The sequence below is a fragment of the Neomonachus schauinslandi genome, chromosome 5, assembly GCF_002201575.2.
Source record: "Neomonachus schauinslandi chromosome 5, ASM220157v2, whole genome shotgun sequence".
Lineage (NCBI taxonomy): Eukaryota > Metazoa > Chordata > Mammalia > Carnivora > Phocidae > Neomonachus > Neomonachus schauinslandi.
Genome location: NC_058407.1, coordinates 89,897,696 through 89,917,491, shown reverse-complemented (window position 1 = coordinate 89,917,491; position 19,796 = coordinate 89,897,696). Strand labels below are relative to the sequence as shown.

The 19,796-nt window shown below is 39.4% G+C and overlaps 1 protein-coding gene across 1 annotated transcript in view; it reads right to left on the bottom strand.

Annotated features, from left to right (window-relative positions):
• Positions 1–399: 399 nt before the first annotated feature.
• Positions 400–19,796, bottom strand: part of ERP27 (endoplasmic reticulum protein 27) — a 21,444-nt gene continuing 2,047 nt past the window's right edge. The window contains exons 3-7 of the mRNA XM_021690749.1: positions 19,070–19,207; positions 6,467–6,583; positions 2,410–2,535; positions 863–1,060; positions 400–447 (exon numbers count right to left, since the gene is read on the bottom strand). Of these exons, the coding sequence (XP_021546424.1) occupies positions 400–447; positions 863–1,060; positions 2,410–2,535; positions 6,467–6,583; positions 19,070–19,207 (627 nt within the window). The remainder of the gene's footprint in view (positions 448–862; positions 1,061–2,409; positions 2,536–6,466; positions 6,584–19,069; positions 19,208–19,796) is intronic.

Below are 19,796 nucleotides of genomic sequence, written 5' to 3'. Positions count from 1 at the left end.
ACAGAAAATATGGTGCACGTGTAAGTCCTGTGCCGTGTACAGATTCACTAGAAAATGACAAATCAGAACAACCTCCCTCCAGGAATGTCTCCACTACCAAGAGATATCACAGGAGTTCTCTTAAAGGCGCCATTCAGTGACATGTGTTGTGGGTGTATGGGACTACACGGTATGAACGTGTAGAAGAAGATTGGGTGGGTAGTGAGAGTGTAGACAATTTAAAAGAAAGGATAAGGAGAGTAAATGAGATTTCAAGGAACAAAACGGAGAGGTGTGTGTGTGTGTGTGTGTGTGCGTGTAAGTCCTGGCGATCCTGTTATTTGGTGTCTCTGAGGTTTGAGTTGCCCTTTTTTTATTTCATGTAAATACTTAGTAGTATGCAGAAGTATCAGGGAGAGATCAGAGTTCCACCTTTGGAGTCTTTTCTTCTGATTCATGATTTTCTCTCTGAAAAACATCATGACACTGTTATTTAGATTTGAAGCCCACGCTTGGTTTTGAGCTCTGAGATTAGCAAGCTGAACTATTTAATGCCTCCTGGATGTCCTAAATCCATCCTTAATTTTTATCTCATGAACTCTTATATATAGGAATTTGGATTTTTTCCCATTAATAATGTCAACAGAACGGTAAAGCCCCAAATTCAGCTCCTTTGAATATGCAAGATGTTTCCAAAGATGCACGTGTAGTTCTATTCTCACGACTCTACCCTAGCAAGCATCCCGATCCTCTCCATCTTTTATCCTCATGTACTTTTGCTCTTAATCAAATCCAGTAGAGCTCAAAGAATTTTTATTCAACAGGAAATAAGAGGACACAGAGAGGAAAATTCAACTTGCTGTACCTGGAATCTCCCACTTACCAGCCGTTTTCCTTTGAGGAATCCGTCACAAAAGTTTTGCACATGCTCCACAGAAACTTCTGCGATAGCCAGTGTATCCCACGCCTCATCTAGAGTCCGGTAAATTGCCAAAGCCGGCAGTTGAGACTCCTTTAGTTTGAAAAATGAGATCACCTTCCCATTGGCCTTCACACCACTGTCCACCAGAATAAAAAGAATCTGCAGTTGGAGAGGTTTGAGAGGGAAAAAAAAAATCTATCTGAAGTCCACAGGAGGAAGAGACACCTCATGATTGTTGCAGTTTACACTGATTGAACTTGCTGTCTGTACCCTATAATTTAATGAATTTCTTCTTATTTTTCTCTGCTTTGGTATTTTATCCCTTTGATCAGGTTTATTTAATTTTAAGAACACAGAATTGGAAGCAGCTTTAGTGATTAGCGAAATACTTAAGTGTAGCCTAATGGTTAAAAGCAGATAATACATTTTAAATTTTGTTTCTGTTACTCTCTAGTTGTGTGCCTTTGGCACATTACTTAGCCTCTCTGAGACTCAGTATTCTCACTGGCAAAATAGGCTTTTGTTGGGGGAGATTAAATGAGACGATCCATTTAATATGTCCAGTATGGTTTTTAGCATATGGTAGGTGCTTGATAAATGTCATCTATTTGATATTATTAAATCAAACCTTCTACCCAAAGTAGAAACCTTTAGAATATTCTTGTTAGAGGATCATTTACATTCAGAAACACTGAAAACTTCCAGTGTTAGGGAAACAGCCACCAGAAAGCCGGCTTATGTTACCACCAGACAGTTGTCAACATTGGAAAGGTATAGTTTAGGGATGCCTGGGTGGCTGGCTCAGTCGGTTAAGCGTCTGCTGTCTGCTCAGGTCATGATCCCAGAGTCCTGGGATCGAGTCCTGCATCGGGCTCCCTGCTCGGTGGGGAGCCTGCTTCTCCCTCTTCCTGTCATTCCCCCTGCTTGTGCTTGTTCTCTCTCTCTCACAAATAAATAAATAAAATCTTTAAAAAAAAAAAACGAAAAGAGAAAAGGTCTAGCTTAATGCGGTAGCCTTGAAGTGGTTGAAGATTTATTATTTCAGTGATACCAAACAGAGCTGCACAAGGTAGAGAAGGAACAGAAATATTTATTAGACATCTAGTAGGCACCAGGTACGTGATAGGTGCTTTATATGAGCAATAAGTCCTGAGTCTAAAACTTTAAGAGGTTATGGCAAAGAATAAATACATTGTGACTAATAGGGGAGTTTTACTTTCAGCATCTTTGGGTCTCCATTTTTCTCTCCACTTCTCAATGCAGGAACAAAAAAATAGATTCCCCGCCAAGGGAAAATATGGTTATATAGGTCTTTAACACTATAAAATAGATCTTTAATTTTAAATCAGAGTAATGTGACTCATTATGTCCCAGTTCTCACTTTGTTATCTCTTAACCATACCCACTTTCCTTATTTATCTAATCTCTCTGGACCCATCTCCCCTTTTTTTAGTGCCCTCTGTCCTGGTACTGAGTAGTCAGAAGGGTATCTCCCATTACAGACTTACCTTTCCCTGGAAGAGCTTGGCTGCCTTCTGGTATCTGTGCAGGCTTCCTTCATACTCTGGGGAGGCCTTGTTCATCATCAGTAGAAGATGAATCTGGATCACACTATTAAATAGGCCAATCGCTTTCTGGCAAATTGAAGTGTATTATAGTAGAATGAAAGAGACAAGGAGAAAAAAAAACACAAAAAACATTAGTGGCAACCCAGTAAATAAGTAGGCTGAAATATAAATGAGAGCTGTCCATCCATAACACAAATGGTAACTAGTATCCGTAACAACTGGGATATTGCAGAAATGATGGAGCGTGACTTCCAAGGTTAACTCATATATGACATGGTGGCTTCTACCTTGTTCTCTCTTCTCTCACTCACTCTAGGGAAAGCCAGTCCCAGTGTAGGACATCAAGCAGCCTTATGAAGAGATTCACACAGCACAATGCCAGCATTAACTTACCAGCTATGTGAAGTGGATCCTCTAGCTCCAGTCAAACCTGCCGATGACTGCCTCTCTGACCAAGGATGGCAAGAGCCTCCAGATCAGAAGCCCCTAGCCTAGCCACTCCCAAATTGTTAGCCCACAGAAACTGGGGGAGAGAAATAATTTTTACTGTTCTAAGCTGATACGTTTGGGGGCAACCTGTTATATACCGATGGACAACGAATACACCATGTAACATATCAGTTACTTTTTTCAGTTCCTCTTCCTGTCCCAAGAGCAGTCAGATACACTTTTGAATGCTTATCACGTACGGGGCACTGTTTCCGGGTCTTTACATATAACTAATTGAAGCCTCAAAGTTTCAGTTTTATCAATGAGGAAACTGAGGCACAAACTCTCCCAAAGTCATGTAAGGGGCAGACTGGGAGTCACACCAGGCAGTCAGGCTCCAGGCTCCAGACTCTCAACCATCACGAGGTACTGCCTGATGCATAGCTCATCGCAAAGCCCCATCTAAAGGGACTCTGCCGGAAGCTGTCTACCTCAAACCTCGGCAATAAGATAAGCTCTTCAGGAGACCAGAAGCATGGGCTCTTTATTTGCTGATGAGAGAGGGTGATTTCCCATCAAGTTGTCGGTGATGGAGGGGAGTGGGACAGCCGTGAGCCAGGGTGAGGAGAGGAGAGAGCATGAGACTATGGTACTGGTTCAATTCATTTCCTTTTCCTGAAAGATGCTCCAGGTGTCTCTGTTTTAAACAAATCCCATTCCTTTTCACTCCTCCCTCCTAAATACAGAAAGCGCTGCTGTAAAACTAGCATGTGTGTAGGAAGAGAAGAGTACAGAGGATTAATGAACCATCAAGGCAGAGTCCCAGGATGGTGGGAAGGGCAGCAGCTAGGTAGACTTCTGGAAGCTACACACTTCTCTGGAGAGATTCTCCAGCTCTATCGGCCAACACATTGGCAATGAGGGTTCAATGAGTTCTTTCCCAAGACTTTCTCCCTGGAGTTTAAGGCCAGCTCTTGGATTTTAAACTTGGGAGATTGGATGTTCAACAACCATCTCTTGTTTTACTAAATCCTGCTACTTAAATGTAAAGCATGCATCCATCTTCCCATAGCAGAGATGGAGAATGATTTTTGGGAAGTCAAGAAATCAAAGCTAAGGAGTCAAAAGGTACAGCTGTCTTAGCAGAAGGGATTGGACATATCAGAAGTGATTAATTTAATCTTAATAGACACAGCCTGATTTTTCACCTTGAAGCCAAATATTAAGTGTGTGCGTTAAAACTATACAGCCGAGGGGGGGTGGTGCTTGGGTGATGCAGTCAGTTGAGTTTTTGGCTTTTTGTTTTAACTCAGGTCATGATCTCAGGGCTGTGAGATCAAGCCCTGCATCAGGCTCCGTGCTCAGTGCAGAGTCTGCTTAAGACTCTCTCTCCCTCTTTCTTTGCTTCTGCTTCCCTGTAAAATAAATAAATAAATCTTTAAAAAAATAGTATACAGCTGACCTAATACGTGGTTGTGGGTTTCTGCCTCCTCGTTGTCACTGTGCAAACTTCTGCGTCAACAGCAGGTGAGAAATATCTACAATAGTGGGTGGGGGCCGGTCTCCAAATGCGAAAAATATCACTTTGGGGAAATGAAAAAGGTTGCAATAAAAGTTGGACTTGCTTCTCTAAAGAAATTCTGACCTAATTTCTTCTTGATGTGATTTGCCTTCACTACTAATGTGGAACTTAAAAACAGTGTCAGTATTTTGTAAGAAAAGAGACTAAGAACTCAGGAAGACCAGTCCTTGCCCCTACCTTCGTTTGCCTGCAGAACTCCAGGATCCCGGGGCCATTAACCCAGGGACCCTCAGATCATCGTTTCTGCTCCCACATGCACTCCTGACCTCTACAGACATAATCATGAGAAGGATGACAGTCTAGGAGAAAAAATGCCTGTTTGAGTATTGCTGCCAACACCCCTGGGGTGCATGTGTTTGGAATCTTAGCAAAAGTTGAAATGGAGTCACCACTCCATGAAGACAAACGTGGTGTGAGAGGTGGACAGGAATTTAGTCAACAGGAAAAGAGGTGTTTCCTATTGAAGGCTGTGTGGGGCAATGGAAAAGCCACAGGATTCAGTCAGACAGACAAGTCATAAAAAACAAAACAAAACAGGGGCAAGTGCAAAGGGCTGTGCCTGGAGCTCAAATTGCTAGTCCTATGGCCTTGAGGAAGCTAGTCCACTTTTCTGAACTCTCTTTTCTTCTCCTGCAAAATGGAAATAGACAATATGAACTAATGTATCAGCAGTTAAACTTCCTGCCTTCCACTATGCCTTTCCTGCTTACTATGGGATCCCGAATAAGTCACTTGGATCTTAAATGTACTCCTCTATAAAATGGGCATGATAATTTTCTCTCTCCTACCTCAAAATATCAACGTGAAGATTAAAAGAGAAAATGGGTGTGAAATGGCTTTGTGAATTCTAAAAATTGAGATGTGCATCTCGAGTCGTATTATTAGAGAATGTACAGCATTTCTGAATTGAGGAAGTCCCTGGAAATTAATACTCTATCACTTTATGATCTACATCAGGGAAAATAAAAGACAGGACATAGAAGGTACTTGTAGAAGCTGTAGAGTGTTAGAAGGACAGAAGATTATCAGAATAGTTGGATCATCACCTTCACCCAAAGACAAACCTAGAAAGAAAGCTGACCACCGTGAGAGTCTAGGCATGAGGAGGGGGTGCCGGACCAGGAATTGTTAGTTACTGGTCCACAAGGAGGTAGGGAGAGGTTTTAAAAGCTTGTATAGAAATTTTACATTGCTGTAACATCCAAATATGTGATCAGTGGGCCTTATTTTTTAATATTCCATTTGTCTATTATTTACTTTCATTGTATTTTGCAAAAGTATTGGTCATGAATGCTTTTGGAAAAAAATGGACCTTCAGCAGAGATTGCGATTTTGTTTGAAAAGTGTGGTCTAGAGGATTGCTCAGATGAGTTGCCTTTAGTGAACCCTCTCAGGCAGCAAAACTCAGAAGTTTTTGACTCAGTCATCTTGACTTTGCATTCAGGCTCTCTTTCTTACTAGTTGTCTGATGGGTATTTAAGTTTTCTCTTTCTTTCTTTCTTTCTTTCTTTCTTTCTTTCTTTCTTTCTTTCTTTCTTTCTTTCTTTCTTTCTTTCTTTCTTAAAAAAGATTTATTTATTTATTTATTTGAGAGAGAGAGAAAGCACAAGTGGGAGGGGCAGAGAGAGAGCGAGAGAGAATCCCAAGCAGACTCCATGCTGAGTGCAGAGCTGGATGTGGGGCACAATCCCATAACCCATGAGATCACAACCAAGAGCAGGATACTCAACGGACTGAGCCATCCAGGCGCCCCCTGATGGGTATTTAAGTTTTATAACTCGGTTTCTTTCTTTGTTGATTAGGGACAAGTCTATCAAATGTAAAGGGTTGTAGTAAGGATAGCAACATAAACAACAATAATGACAGCTACTGTTATTACTGGTCAAAGGATTAGAACTTCTAGAGGAAGAAATCTCTGCTATGGAGACAAGTACCCTCTCTGACACAGGAACTTCAAAGGGTCTGGAGACAAGGGCTATTGTTTACCACAGGGTTGTACTCTGTCACCAAGTGGAGACTGTTGATCTCAATGAAACGGCTTAATTTGGTGGCATCAATGCTTTCGGTGTCTTTGCTCTCTAAATCCAGTTTTTCGTTATCCACCTGGGTAACACAAAAAGGATAGAGTTGTCACTGTTCTGTTTTTATTTATTCATTGGTAAATGTTTCTGGACTATCCACCACATGTCAGGCACTGACTAAAGCTCAAAAGACATCAAGGTAAATAGGAAATATTCTCTGCTTTCAAAGAACACTGTCCTGTGGGATACAAAAAAGGGAACAGAAATGTCATCACAGGGGAATCATAGGCCCATATGTCACCTAAAGGAAGAACAGAAATCTTCCAGGAAGAAGCAACACTTAAAAAGTAGCTAAAACTAGGTCAGGTGAATGAGGGTGGGGAGGGAGTTGCAAATTAAAAAAACAGTATCTGCAAAAGGCAAAAAGATGTGAGATGCCATGTTCTGGAAGCTGCAATTAGTTTGCTATGACAGTAGAGGTTAAGTGTGAGTAGGAGAGAGACAAGGTTAGTGGCGTAGGCTGGGGCAAACTTCCAAAGGGCCTTGAAGCCGAGGTCAATAGATTCAAGTCTAACCTGAAGGCAAGAGGATCCATTTGCATAATCAGATTTATGTATGTATGTATGTACCCTTTTAACGGGAAATAATACACACATATGGAGAAAAGCACGAAATGGAAAATGTAAAACTCAGTTTTTAAAAATTATTACAGGGCAAACAACCGTGGAACCACCGTTTGGGTAAAGACAGAATATTGCCAGAGCCCCAGAGGCCCTCTGTCTTCCCTTCTAAGCCATAATCTGCTTTTTTTTTTTTTTTTTTTTTTTTGGCCAAAGGTGACCATTTCCTGACTTTTATGGTGAACATTTTCAATCCTTCCTTTATAGCTTTGCCACTTACGGGTGCATCTTTTGATCCTGTGGTTCAGTTTTCTTTCTTAAAACTTGATATAAGTGGAAACCAACAGTGTATTTTTGGTATGTGTATCTCATTTTGTTTAGGAGTCATCTGTGTTCCTGCATGCAGCTGAGGTTTTTCATTTTCTTTGCTGTATAATGTTCCATTGTATAAACATGCAACATGTATTTATTCACTTACTACTGATGGATATTTAGGCTGTTTCCAGTTTCTGATTATTAAAATAATACTTCAGTGAACACTCTTGTTCATGGTAACTATCTGTTGACCATATACCTTGGATTGGGATTTTTGATTAGAGAGCATTCGTGTTTTCAACTAACAAAAAATGCCAAGCTATTTTCTCAAGTAGATAATAATTTATGCTTGCACCCATATTGTTTGAAAGCCCTGTTGCTCCACATCCTTGCCAACACTTGCTATTAATCAGCCTTTCTAATTGTATTCATTTTGGTAAATAGAGGTGGTGTCTTACTGTGTGTTTTTTTAAAAGATTTTATTTATTTATTTATTTGAGAGAGAGAGAGCAAGTGAGCAAGAGAAAGCATGAGTAGGGGGAAGGGGCAGAGGCAGAGGGAGAAGCAGACTCCTGGCTGAGCGGGCAGCCCAACTCAACGCTCAATCCCAGGACCCTTGAGATCATGACCGGAGCCAAAGGTAGACACTTTACTGACTGAGCCACCCAGGCGCCCCTTATTGTGGTTTACATTGCATTTCCCTGAGTAACCACTTGTATGTCCTCTTCATTTACCTATTTTTCTATTGAGTGTCTATCTTTTTCTTGCTGGTTTGAAGATATTTTTTATAAATTCTATATATGGGTCCTTTGTTGCTTCTATATTGCATTATCTTCCCTCACTGGGACCTTCCCTTTTATTGGTTATTGCTCATAAACAGAAGGTGATTTCAATGTAGTTGAGGTTATCAATCATTTCCCTTATAGCTGGTGTGTGTTTTGTTTTGTTTTATTTAAAAATCTTTGACTACCCAAGGTCATGAAGATATTCTCTTATATTATCTCCTAGAAATATTACCATTTTATTTTCCACAATAGATTGGAAATCTACCTGGAACCCATTTTTCTCACTTTAAAATGGATGCTTAGATCTTGATTTTTATCCTTTTCTAAAATATACATTAAAATCTACACATTTCCCCCTTACAGGGCTATAAATGCATCCATAAATTTTATGTGTAGATTTTTTATCATTCAGTCCAAAATGTTTTCCAATTTCTGTTCTTATTTCTTCTCTAACCTATTGGCTATTTAGAAGTGTGTTTCTTAATTTAATCTTGTTATTAATTTCTAGCTTAATTTCTACATTTTATTTATGTCATTTGTCAACTTCTAGATATGTTATATGTGTCCTGAAAATTATGTATATTCTGCAGTTTTCAAATACAGTATTCTGTATATACTAACAGCTCACTTGGTTAATTTCATAGTTCGAATTTTCTATATTCTTATTGGTTTATTTAACCAGTTTATTCTATCAAGAGAGTAGTACTAAAATCTCCCACCGTGATTGTGAATTTAACCATTTTTTTCTTACAATTCTGTCAGTTTCTGCTTACATGTTCTCAGGCCATTTATTAGATGAATGCAAATTTAGAATTGTTACATCTTCTGGCCAAATTGAAATATGTATCATTATAAAGCATCATTCTTTATCTCTTGTTGCCTAAAAGACTACTTTGTCTGACATCAATATGCTTATATCAGCTTTCTTTTGGAAGTATTTGCATGGTATAGCTCTATCCTTTTATTTCTTTTTCTTTAGGTAGGAATTCCTTTTTTAAAAAAAATTTTATTTAAATTTTAGTTAGTTAATATACAGTGCAATATTGGTTTCAGGAGTAGAATTCAGTGATTCATCAGTTACATACAATACCCGGGGCTCATCACAAGTCCCTCCTTAATACCCATCACCCATTTAGCCCATCTCCCTCCTCCCTCCCTCCATCAACCCTCAGTTTGTTCTCTATCATTAAAAGGCTCTTATGGTTTGTTTTCCTCTCTCTCTCTCTCTTTTTTTTCCCTTCCCCCCTTCCCATATGTTCATCTGTTTTATTTCTTAAATTCCACATATGAGTGTAATCATATGGTTTGTCTTTCTCTGACTGACTTACTTCGCTTAGCATAATACACTCTAGCTCCATCCATGTCATTGCAAACGGCACGATCTCATTCTCTTGTTTTAACATTTTACTTATTGATTTGTCAGAGGGAGAGAGAGGGAGAGAGAGAGAGAGAGAGAACATACAAGCAGGGGGAGCGGCAGGCAGAGGGAGAAGCAGGCTTCCTGCTGAGCAAGGAGCTCGATTTGGGACTCAATCCCAGGACCCTGGGATCATGACCTGTGCTGAAGGCAGACGCTTAACCGACTGAGCCACCCAGGCATCCTAAGATTTCATTCTTTTTGATAGCTGAGTAATATTCCATCGTATATATACACCACTTCTTCTTTATCCAGTCATCAGTCCATGGACATTGGGGCTCTCTCCATAGTTTGGCTATTGTTGACAATGCTGCTATAAACATCAGGGTGCATGTGCCCCTTCAAGTCTGTAGTTTTGTATCTTTTGGGTAAATACCTATTAGCGTAATTGCTGGATCATGGGGTTTATCCCTTTATTTTTAACCTATCTTTATATTTTACATGTGTCCCTGTGTTTTAAAATGATCAGGAAACAAACCGAGGGTTGCTGGAGTGGTGGGGGGTGGGAGGGATGGGGTGGCTGGGTGATAGACATTGGGGAGGGTATGTGCTATGGTGAGCGCTGTGAATTGTGTAAGACTGCTGAATCACAGACCTGTACCCCTGAAACAAATAATACATTATAGTTAAAAAAAAAAAAAGAAGAAGAAGACAGTAGGAAGGGAAAAATGAAGGGGGGGAATCGGAGGGGGAGATGAACCATGAGGGACTCTGGATTCTAAGAAACAAACTGAGGGTTCTAGAAGGGAGGGTGGGGGGATGGGTTAGCCTGGTGATGGGTATTAAAGAGGGCACGTTCTGCATGGAGCACTGGGTGTTATGCACAAACAATGAATCATGGAACACTCCCTCAAAAACTAATGATGTAATGTATGGTGATTTACATAACATAATAAAATAAAATTTAAAAAAATGATATGTCTTTTGTAAAAAGCACAGAGTTGTATTTTTTAATCCAGTCTGCTCTCTTTGTCTTTTGATTGCATTATTTTATATAATGTAACCACGAATACATTTAATCCCATATGCATTTCCTATTGGTTCTGCCTGTTCCAAATATCCGCTTTCTTTCATTTCTGGACTACTTTGAATTGATTGAGCACTTTATATTATTCCTTCTTCCCCTTGATTGGCTTAGAAGTTACATGTGCTATAGTCATTCTCTTGAGGAGTACCAGCATGCATTATACAACATGCATTCTTTAGTCATCCGAATCTAATTTTAACTGTCAATTTTGTCTCTTCTTGGACTATGCAGACATTAGAACATTCTAGTAGTTTTCCTCCTTCCGACTCCATTCCCTTACCCCACAGTGAAGACTTACAAAGGTGATTATTATTGTGTATTTTAATTCTAAATCTCACAAAGTGTTATTATTATTGTCATATAGTCAATATACATTTACACTTCTGCACATTCTCATATTTTATTTTCTTTTTGTTTCTTCCTGCACTTTTGAGCTTCCATCTGGGATGTTTTGCCTTCTGCCTAGAGAACAACTTTTAGTGTGAGTAAGATCTGTTGGGTGCCCTGCTTAAAATATCATCATTTCTGCTTTATTTTTGAAGGCTATTTTTGTTGGAGGTAGAATTCTAAGTTGACAGTTATTTTCTTTCAGTTTTTGCAAGATATAATTCTTCATATGTGGTATTCTTTCTACTGAGAAGTCATCTGTGAAACTTAGTATTACCCCTTTGAGATTACTTTGAGGGTAATCTCTTTTCTCTGATTTAAAATTTTCCTCTTTTTCTCTGAGTTTCAGTTATTATACTATGGCATGGCTAAGGGTAGATTATATATATGATACATATATATATAATTATGTATGTGTAGAGGTATATGTGTGTCTGCATGTATGCATAGACATTATATATATAATATATAATTTATATATTCATATATGACCATCTTAATCCAATTTCAGTGATTAAGATGATTTAAATGTGTTGCAGCCCTTGGGAGGGCTGATCTACTTATGTTACATCCTTGTTCTTAGGGTACTGCTTTTTAGGGTCCAAAGTGGGGCAAAGGGTGTTTTACTAAATCTACCTCCTACTTCCATTTCTGGGCCCTGAATTTCAACATTTACTTTTCTGGCTCCTTGAGGGTCTTAAAAAAGCTAGTAAACTTCTTAGCCTCTTGACTGCTTCAAGAACTGGCAGGAAAAGCTTCCCAGACAAAGAACAGTCCCAATGCAGCATTTTCTTTCTGGGTTTTCATCTTTTCTAGATCTTAGCCTAGACATTTCTCCTTCTTCTTCTTGTTCTCCAAAGCCTCCCTGCCCCCTTTTCTGCTTGCCTGGCTTTTAAAATAAGTTGGTTTTGGTGGAAGGGTTATCTAGTTACCTAGTCCATTATACCACATTTGCATTTTAGAACTACCTTTCCACCATACTCAGATATATTAGAGCATAAGACTTCATACTGTCCATCATTGTTCCAGAGTTTTCCGTTCCTCTCCCCCAATCTACTCATGCCCATAAAGGTACCAGATCATGCTTCTATCACCCATAGCAACTATGCCTACAGACAAATGTTAGCTCCTGAAGAGTTCTGTTTCCTAAAATAGTTTGAGATCCTTGGGCCACCAACCTGTGGACATCTCAACCTCTTCCCTTATATCTGCTATCTCATAGAGGTCCTACCCATTGCGCTGGATCAGAACCATCATTTTGGCCCCAAGATACTTTCTCCCAGTCTACCCAGCAAAGTCAGAGGTAAGTCTCATTTTAGTTTATGCAGGAGACAATTCAGGCAAAGATAAATTGAAGTCACTAAACTACAGGAATCCGAGATTGTTCATTATTGTCATTCCCATGATGAGTCCCGTTGCCTATTTTTCTCCTCTTTTGTTCAAGGTGGTCTCCCATCAGGTTAGTTAAAAGCAATATGCACCTTTAAGAAGCCCAATGCACTCTATGGTTAATAATATTAATTCTGGATATACCCAGTCATTCTCTTATAATACCTTTGCGAATGAATTATTTGAGTGCCTGCTGTGTGTTAGGCACTGAGGTACAGCGGGGCTTGACATTCACTCAGACAGCAATTCAATCACTTTATGACTGTTCTTCACAACTCAAATTTATAAAACAAATAAATGCTGAGGTGCAAAAAAATGTATTTCAAAATAAGAATTTTGAAAAAAAAATCGTCAAAACCATAGGATATTTTAAAAAATGTGAACTCCCTTCTTATACTTAATTGTTTTAATATTCACAAAGTTCTGAGCAGAAGGCTTGGGGCAGAAATAGCAAAGCAAGAGAAAAAGTCTTCCTGGGGGGAGTCCTGGCCCGGCCCCTCCTATCCTTCTGCAGGGGTCAGTAAGAGTCCCCAGAGAAAGAGAAGGAGCACACAGTCTTTTTGCGGCTGCTTTGCCAGATGGCATGTCTCCTTCACACTTAAGGCTTTGCTAATTGCAAACATCAAAATCATCATTATTATAATCACAACCGGGGCCCTTTTAATATTTCATGTGTCTAAATACTTCATGATTATTTGGCTAGGAACCGGCAGGCCTGGTGGCGTGCCTCAGCTAACAGAGCTGTGCTGTGGCCGGGAACCCCTCCCTCCCTGCTCTTTTCCAGGCAGTACCTCACCACTTCCCAGAACAGGGAGAACAGGAAGCGCCCGTTCCTCCAGGTGTTTCTGGACTTCAGGAATGCACTATATCGGAGGCAGAGGATGTTAAGGGGTGATAACATTCTCTAAGTAGCAAAGAGTTTTAATAAAAACCGCTCTCCTGAAGTCTCTCCAGTTTGTAGTGCTTCTTCTTCTTCTTTTTTTTTTTTTTGGAGAAAATCACTCTATTCTAATTAATTTACAAATGAGAACTTCTTTTAACGCAACATGGCAGATTAGTTCCGTGGGTCTTAAACGAATAAGCTCTGGAACATTCATGTGTTCAAACAACATTTGAACGGGAAATCTCCCTTCTTTCAGGAATTATTTGCATAATGCACTGGACAGAAAATCTGACCCTGAAACCAAGAGTTGGGGAAAAATTGTTTTCATATATTTTCCAGTTTTTGGAAAGAATTTTACTTGAGATATCATATTCTTTTTCTCCCCAAGAAAAGAGGCACCAGAAGGAAAAGAGAAACAGTAAACCAGAAGGTTGCCACCTTAAAATATAATTTTGAGCCTTCCCAAGGGTATTTGAAGTGGATTTTTTAATGTTTTAGACACTGTGCCATACCAACAGATTAGTTTTTTTCCTGTTCATTAGTAATTCAGCAATATTTTTTTGAATTCTTATGTGTTTCTCTAATTAAGAACCAAGTTTTTTATAAAGTGTATTAAAGTTGTCTTAGTTTACACCACAGTTATAGTATTAAATGTCTTGAATAGCACTGAGAAATCATCTGTGAAACAAAAACCCTCATGTTCCTGCGTTTGTTTTTGTAAACTGCTTAGCTCGCCATATATTTGGTAAATATATACTTTAGAAAAAAATAATAATTGGACAGATCTCACTTCTTGCATTTATTAGCTTATTTTTATGCACTAGTTCCTTTTGATTCTCTTCGTTTGGCAAGGTGCATTTCTTATAATAAGAATCCAGCACATAACTGTCCAAAGAATGAAAGAATGCCTTCACTGTGTTTCCATTACTATCCCACTGGGTCAAAGTTAGGCTAATTATATTTCTTAAAATAGAGGTGATTGAGGAAACCCAAAGCAGGATAAACATTCAAATAATATCTGAAATTCCATTTTAGAACAGGTTCATGGTTTATTCAACCCAGGATTACATCTCCATTAGGGCAACAGTGGGAGTGTTGTCAGAGAGGGTGGAGGGTCTGCCTGCAAGTCACACTCACAAAAGACAAGCTGTCACACACACCAAACAGGTTGTCATACACAACTTATTATTGTTTCACTGACTTAAGTTCTTTCTGATCACATTTATAGAGTTGGCCTGCACTCTTTCTGGAGAGTGCTGTGTTCCATGAATATAGCACTTGCTGGCTTCGTATTGCTCTAACATTTCAAAGCATCTAGTAATGTCAACTCATTACAGTCTTACTGTTTTTCCACTTACCATTATTCCAGCTTGTCTCTAAATATGTTCTTACAATTGAAAATTCTCTATGTCTGCATTCTGAGATTTCTTTGCCAAAATATGTAATGCCTAGATTAAATCTTGAGAAGTAATCCTAGGGGTTAAGTAGTTCCAGGGGGATAGAGAAATGATTTAGGAGAAGGTTTAATTTTAAGTGGGCTTGAGAATGAGGAGCCTGATAGAATCTAGGAGTAAAAACAAAGGTTTTCGTCAGGCTTAAGTACTTCAGAAAGTCACTATAGTATCATAGAAATGGCATGTTTTGGAGACAGCAATTCTGGGTGTGAATCAGACGTCTGTTTATTCCATAGTTGTGAGACTATATAGAGTAGGGAGCTTTAGTGTCCTTATTGATAATGCAGGGATAATAATAATTATTTCATCAGGTTCTCTTGAGAATTAGATGGTAGAACACTGAAAAACACCTAGCATAACATCTATCATAACACAAAACAAACAGAATGAGCTATACATTTAAGATGAAGATAGGTACCCAAAATGTCACAACAGGTTCACTTTTCCCAATTTAAAAAAGAATAGTCTTGGTTGATGTTCTTCTAAAAAAAAAAAAAAAAGTCATCCCAAACTCCTAAATAATGATTCTATTCAAATATGGACTAAACTTTTGAAAGTAGAAACTGAGACAAATGTTTTATCTCAAAGCTGGTGAGGCATAGGTTGAACCTCTCCCAGACCTGCCCATGGAGCAGGGCAGGAACCGGAATGTTTGTTTTTGGTATGGTACATCAATAATCTCATCCGCAAGGTTCCCAGAGTTCATTTAGAGTAGGTCTTGCCACTAGTGGTAAACAAAAAACAGCTGCTAAAGAAGCGTGAACAGCCCTGGCAAGTCATCAACAGGGCTTTATAAAGAATACACTGTAAGCCAGGCTAATGCACCCATTAGAGGTCAGAAAGCCTGTGGACACATTGGAAGGAACAGCTCTAGTTTTTCTTCCCCACATGTGTATCTTGGTAGACTCATTTATTTGTTTGTTTGTTTGTTTATTTAATTTATAAAATTTTTTTAGTACTAAGACTTTTAAATCAGGCCTTTGTGAGATTTATAAACACTGAACTGGGAAAAGAAGGACTTGTGGACGTGTGGCTGATTAGCATTTTTTCTAGGGAAGGGTTACTCCCAGTGGTTCAGCAGTCACATGAAAGGCATTAGAATCACCTTCCATACCTGTCTTACCAAAGCTTTTCACAGAAGAGCTCAGTTTAATCCTATTTCACGATGGTGACAATAACAACCTGCAGCTGCTGTCCAGGTGGGCAAAGGATGAGGGACTCAGATGTACTCTGGGACGTGAGTCAATTTCTCAAGCACTTCTGAGTGTCTTAGTGACCAGAGGCATATTGTGGAGCTTTGGAATACAAACGTGCATAAGTCGTGGTTCCTGCCCTTGAATAGCTCATGGTCTAATGTCATATTAGGTGAGACAGACACAGAGATATATGACACGCACTATAAAGCGGTAAATGTAAATAGAGATATGGAAGTACAGAGGCGTAGGTAGGCCAGTTTGAAGATTCCATGGAGGCTTTGTGAAGGATACAGTGCCTCAACTGACTCACTGGGATAGGAGGAGGTCGCTGGGTGAGGCTAAGTGACAGGGGCCATTGAAGGTGGTGGCATTCTAGGCAGGGGCCTGTGTGAAGTCATGGAATTGTATTATCACACTGTGGAGCAAGAGAGTAAAGCCTACTGTGGGAATGTGCTAGAAAAGGGACTAGAGAAGCAGGTAGTGGCCAGGCCATAAAAGACTATATGTACCATTAAATATCTTGGTTTTTATCTTGTAGGAAAAGGAGAATATCAAGGTGTTTTTAAGAAGGGAATGTCATGGTCAACTTTCCATTTTAAATACATCATTGTGATAACAATCCAGAATTTGGATATGAAGTAGCAAAGGGAGACTAATTAAGAAGCTATTGAAATGGTTTATGCCAAAGATGCTAAGGGCCTAAATGAGGAATGAAGTCGAAAGAGTGAAGGGGAATATAGATTCAATCAGATTTGAGGTACAATTGGCAAAAATTAGACTAAATGAACAGAGCCATTCAGTAAAAGTGTTTTAGAGGAAAGAGTATAATCTAGCAGGTGCAGATGATAAATTCAGCTTTGAACATGTGAGGACTGTAACGCTTAATGAAACTATCCCAAATAATTATATACAGCAAGCATTTGAATCATGAGAGAGGTCCAGGCTAGAGATAAAACATTTCAGATCCTCAGTAGACACATAATAGTCAAACAAAAAGAATTGTATTACCTAAGGAAAACACATTCATTCATTCATTGATTCACTCAACAAACACTTAATGGACACCTGCTCCATGACTGACACTTTTTTAGGCTCTGTAATTGAAGGAGTGAACAAAATAGTCTCTGCTTCTATGGAACGCAAATTCTATAACCCAGATTGGAAAGAGCATTGGGGTCAGGAAACAGTGTACATGGAGGCAGAGAACATCTCAAGGAGACTAAGAAAAGAAGAAGACCAGAAGTAGGCTCTTAGGAGTTAAGGAAAGAAAGAATCCTAAAGAGACCGTCAACAAAGTCAAATATGGCAGACATGTTCACTTAAATAAGACCTAAAGTGTGTTCACTGGGTTTGGAAATGTGGAAACCAGGCTGACCCGCAGGAAAGCAGTTTTAATGGAGTGTGGGGCATAGATTAGATAATAGGGTATTTAAGAGCTTGAAGAAAATTGGAGTCACTGAATATAAAATACATTTAAAAGAGATTTGGGTGAGAAGTGAAATATATAGGATGGAGGCTAGAGGGGGAAGGACATTTAGTGCAGAAATCTTGAAAACTTGTCTTTTGTCCCGATTTTGCATTTCCAATAGATTCTATACATCTTTATCTTGATATTCCACAAACAATACAAACTTAACAACTAACTAAAGCATCAGAAATCCCTATTTTTGTATATGCCCTCACTATTTGTTCATACCCTGGCTTTAAACTTAGCCTACTTTCCAGAAATTTTATGTTTAATCATTAGAAGGACCTGCCTTTTCTTCACTTTCTTTCTTTTTTTATAATTTTTTTAAAAAAGATTTTATTTATTTATTTGAAAGAGAAAGAGTATGTGCATGAGTGCGGGAAGGTGGGAGGAGGAGGAAGAGGAAGAGAAGGGTGGAAGAGGGAGGAGGAAGGGAGGGACAGAGGGAGAGGGAGATGCTGACTTCCCACTGAGCAGGGAGCCTGATGCAGGACGTGATCCCAGGACCCCGAGATCATGACCTGAGCCTAAGGCAGGCGTTTAACCGACTGAGCCACCCAGGCGCCCCTTTTCTTCACTTTCTTTTATCCCCTCTCTACTGCAGACCCCTCTCTGCTACAGACCCTTAGTACATGGTTGATTTTGTCAGCCTAACAAAAGTGCTCTCTACTCTTGTGTTTTTGCTTAACAATCCACCCTAGTCATCACTGCCAAAATCATCTTGCTAAAACACATTCCTGTTCATGTTACTCCCGGATCTAAAGGCTTTAAGGGCTTTGCAGTGCCAACCAAGTTAAATGCAAACCCACTAACCTGGTATTCAAATTTCTCCATAGTGTAGTTTTAATCAAACTTCTCTTATAGTTATTTTCTCTAAACATGTACCCTGAGATCCAGTCAAATTGGCTTGATCACTGTTTCCTAAGTTTGATATTATTCCCATCTTGGACATGAATTCTCCTCTACTTTGTCCAAATTTTATCTCTCCTTTAAATCCCAGTTCAGTTGTCTCCTTCATCATTTTTTTTTTCCAGAATCCCTACATTGCATTTATCCTTTTAATGACTATCATACTTTATTCACAGTGATGCTCTTTGCATTATAGATACTTATAAACTATGTTTACATCCTTGACTATATTTTAAGACCTATGAGAGCAGAGAACATATTTAACGTGTTTTTATTATCAGTATCTTGCAGAAGGCACAGTGGTTGTTTAATACATGTTTGGTAACTATAAGTGAACTCCCAAGGATATAAAAATATAAAATTTTGGAGCTCAAAATGACCTTAGCGATGATACGGTCAAATTCTTTTATTTTACAGATGAAGGAATTGAAGCTAAAAAATGTCCAGGGACTTGCACAACTCACGTGGCTGGTCAGTGACAAAGCTGTGCTGCAATCCTACCTCTTGATGCTCGGTCCAGTTCTCTCTCCATCTCATGACAGCACCTGTTTGGGAAGCTTGAGCAGAGCCACCATCTTTGTCATCATTGTCCCTGACTCCTCTGTCCCTGGCACCATCATTAGTGTTAAAGGCATAGAGTCCTTTCCAGGCTCACAAGTTCATGAATCTATAACCTAAGGAAAACTGGAAGAAGGCTCGAGAAGCCCACCCAACTTACCAGGCGAAAGAGGGAAATGGTATTCCCAGTGATATTGTAGTGCGCCAGAACCTCAGAATCAGTGCTGATTCCAAATGACACATCTTGGAATTTTTGCACCATACTATGGAATAGGGACACTGCTGGTGTTTCTAAATCCTGAAAACAAGAGGAAAAAAAAAATCCACAGGGATTATGTTAGAGAGGAGAAACATAGAGAATAGGGAATAGAAATGTGCTCACTCATATAAAAAAAATCATAGGGCGCCTGGGTGGCTCAGTTGGTTAAGCGACTGCCTTCGGCTCAGGTCATGCTCCTGGAGTCCCAGGGTCGAGTCCCGCATCGGGCTCCCTGCTCGGCGGGGAGTCTGCTTCTCCCTCTGACCCTCCCCCCTCTCATGTGCTCTCTCTCTTTCAAATAAATAAATAAAATCTTAAAAAAAAAAATTAAAAAAAAAATCATAGACTTGATTTATTGTCAGGTGAAACAACATTTACCTCTAAGAATGCAGGCTAAATTTGCAGTGGGATTGTTGAATTTTCCAGGCGGGGTGGGCTAATAGGTAACTACAGAATTGTAGCTCAGCCTGAAACTCCTGTCTGGCCTTATCATAAAGCTTGTAGTTTATTAGCAGAGAGGGGCCTCTAAATCAGAGAGGCCTGCAGAGCTGGGCTGCACTGTCACTGATCCACCCGAAGAGGCAAATGTTTTGGGAACAATTTGTGGAGGAAAGAAGAAATGCAAAAA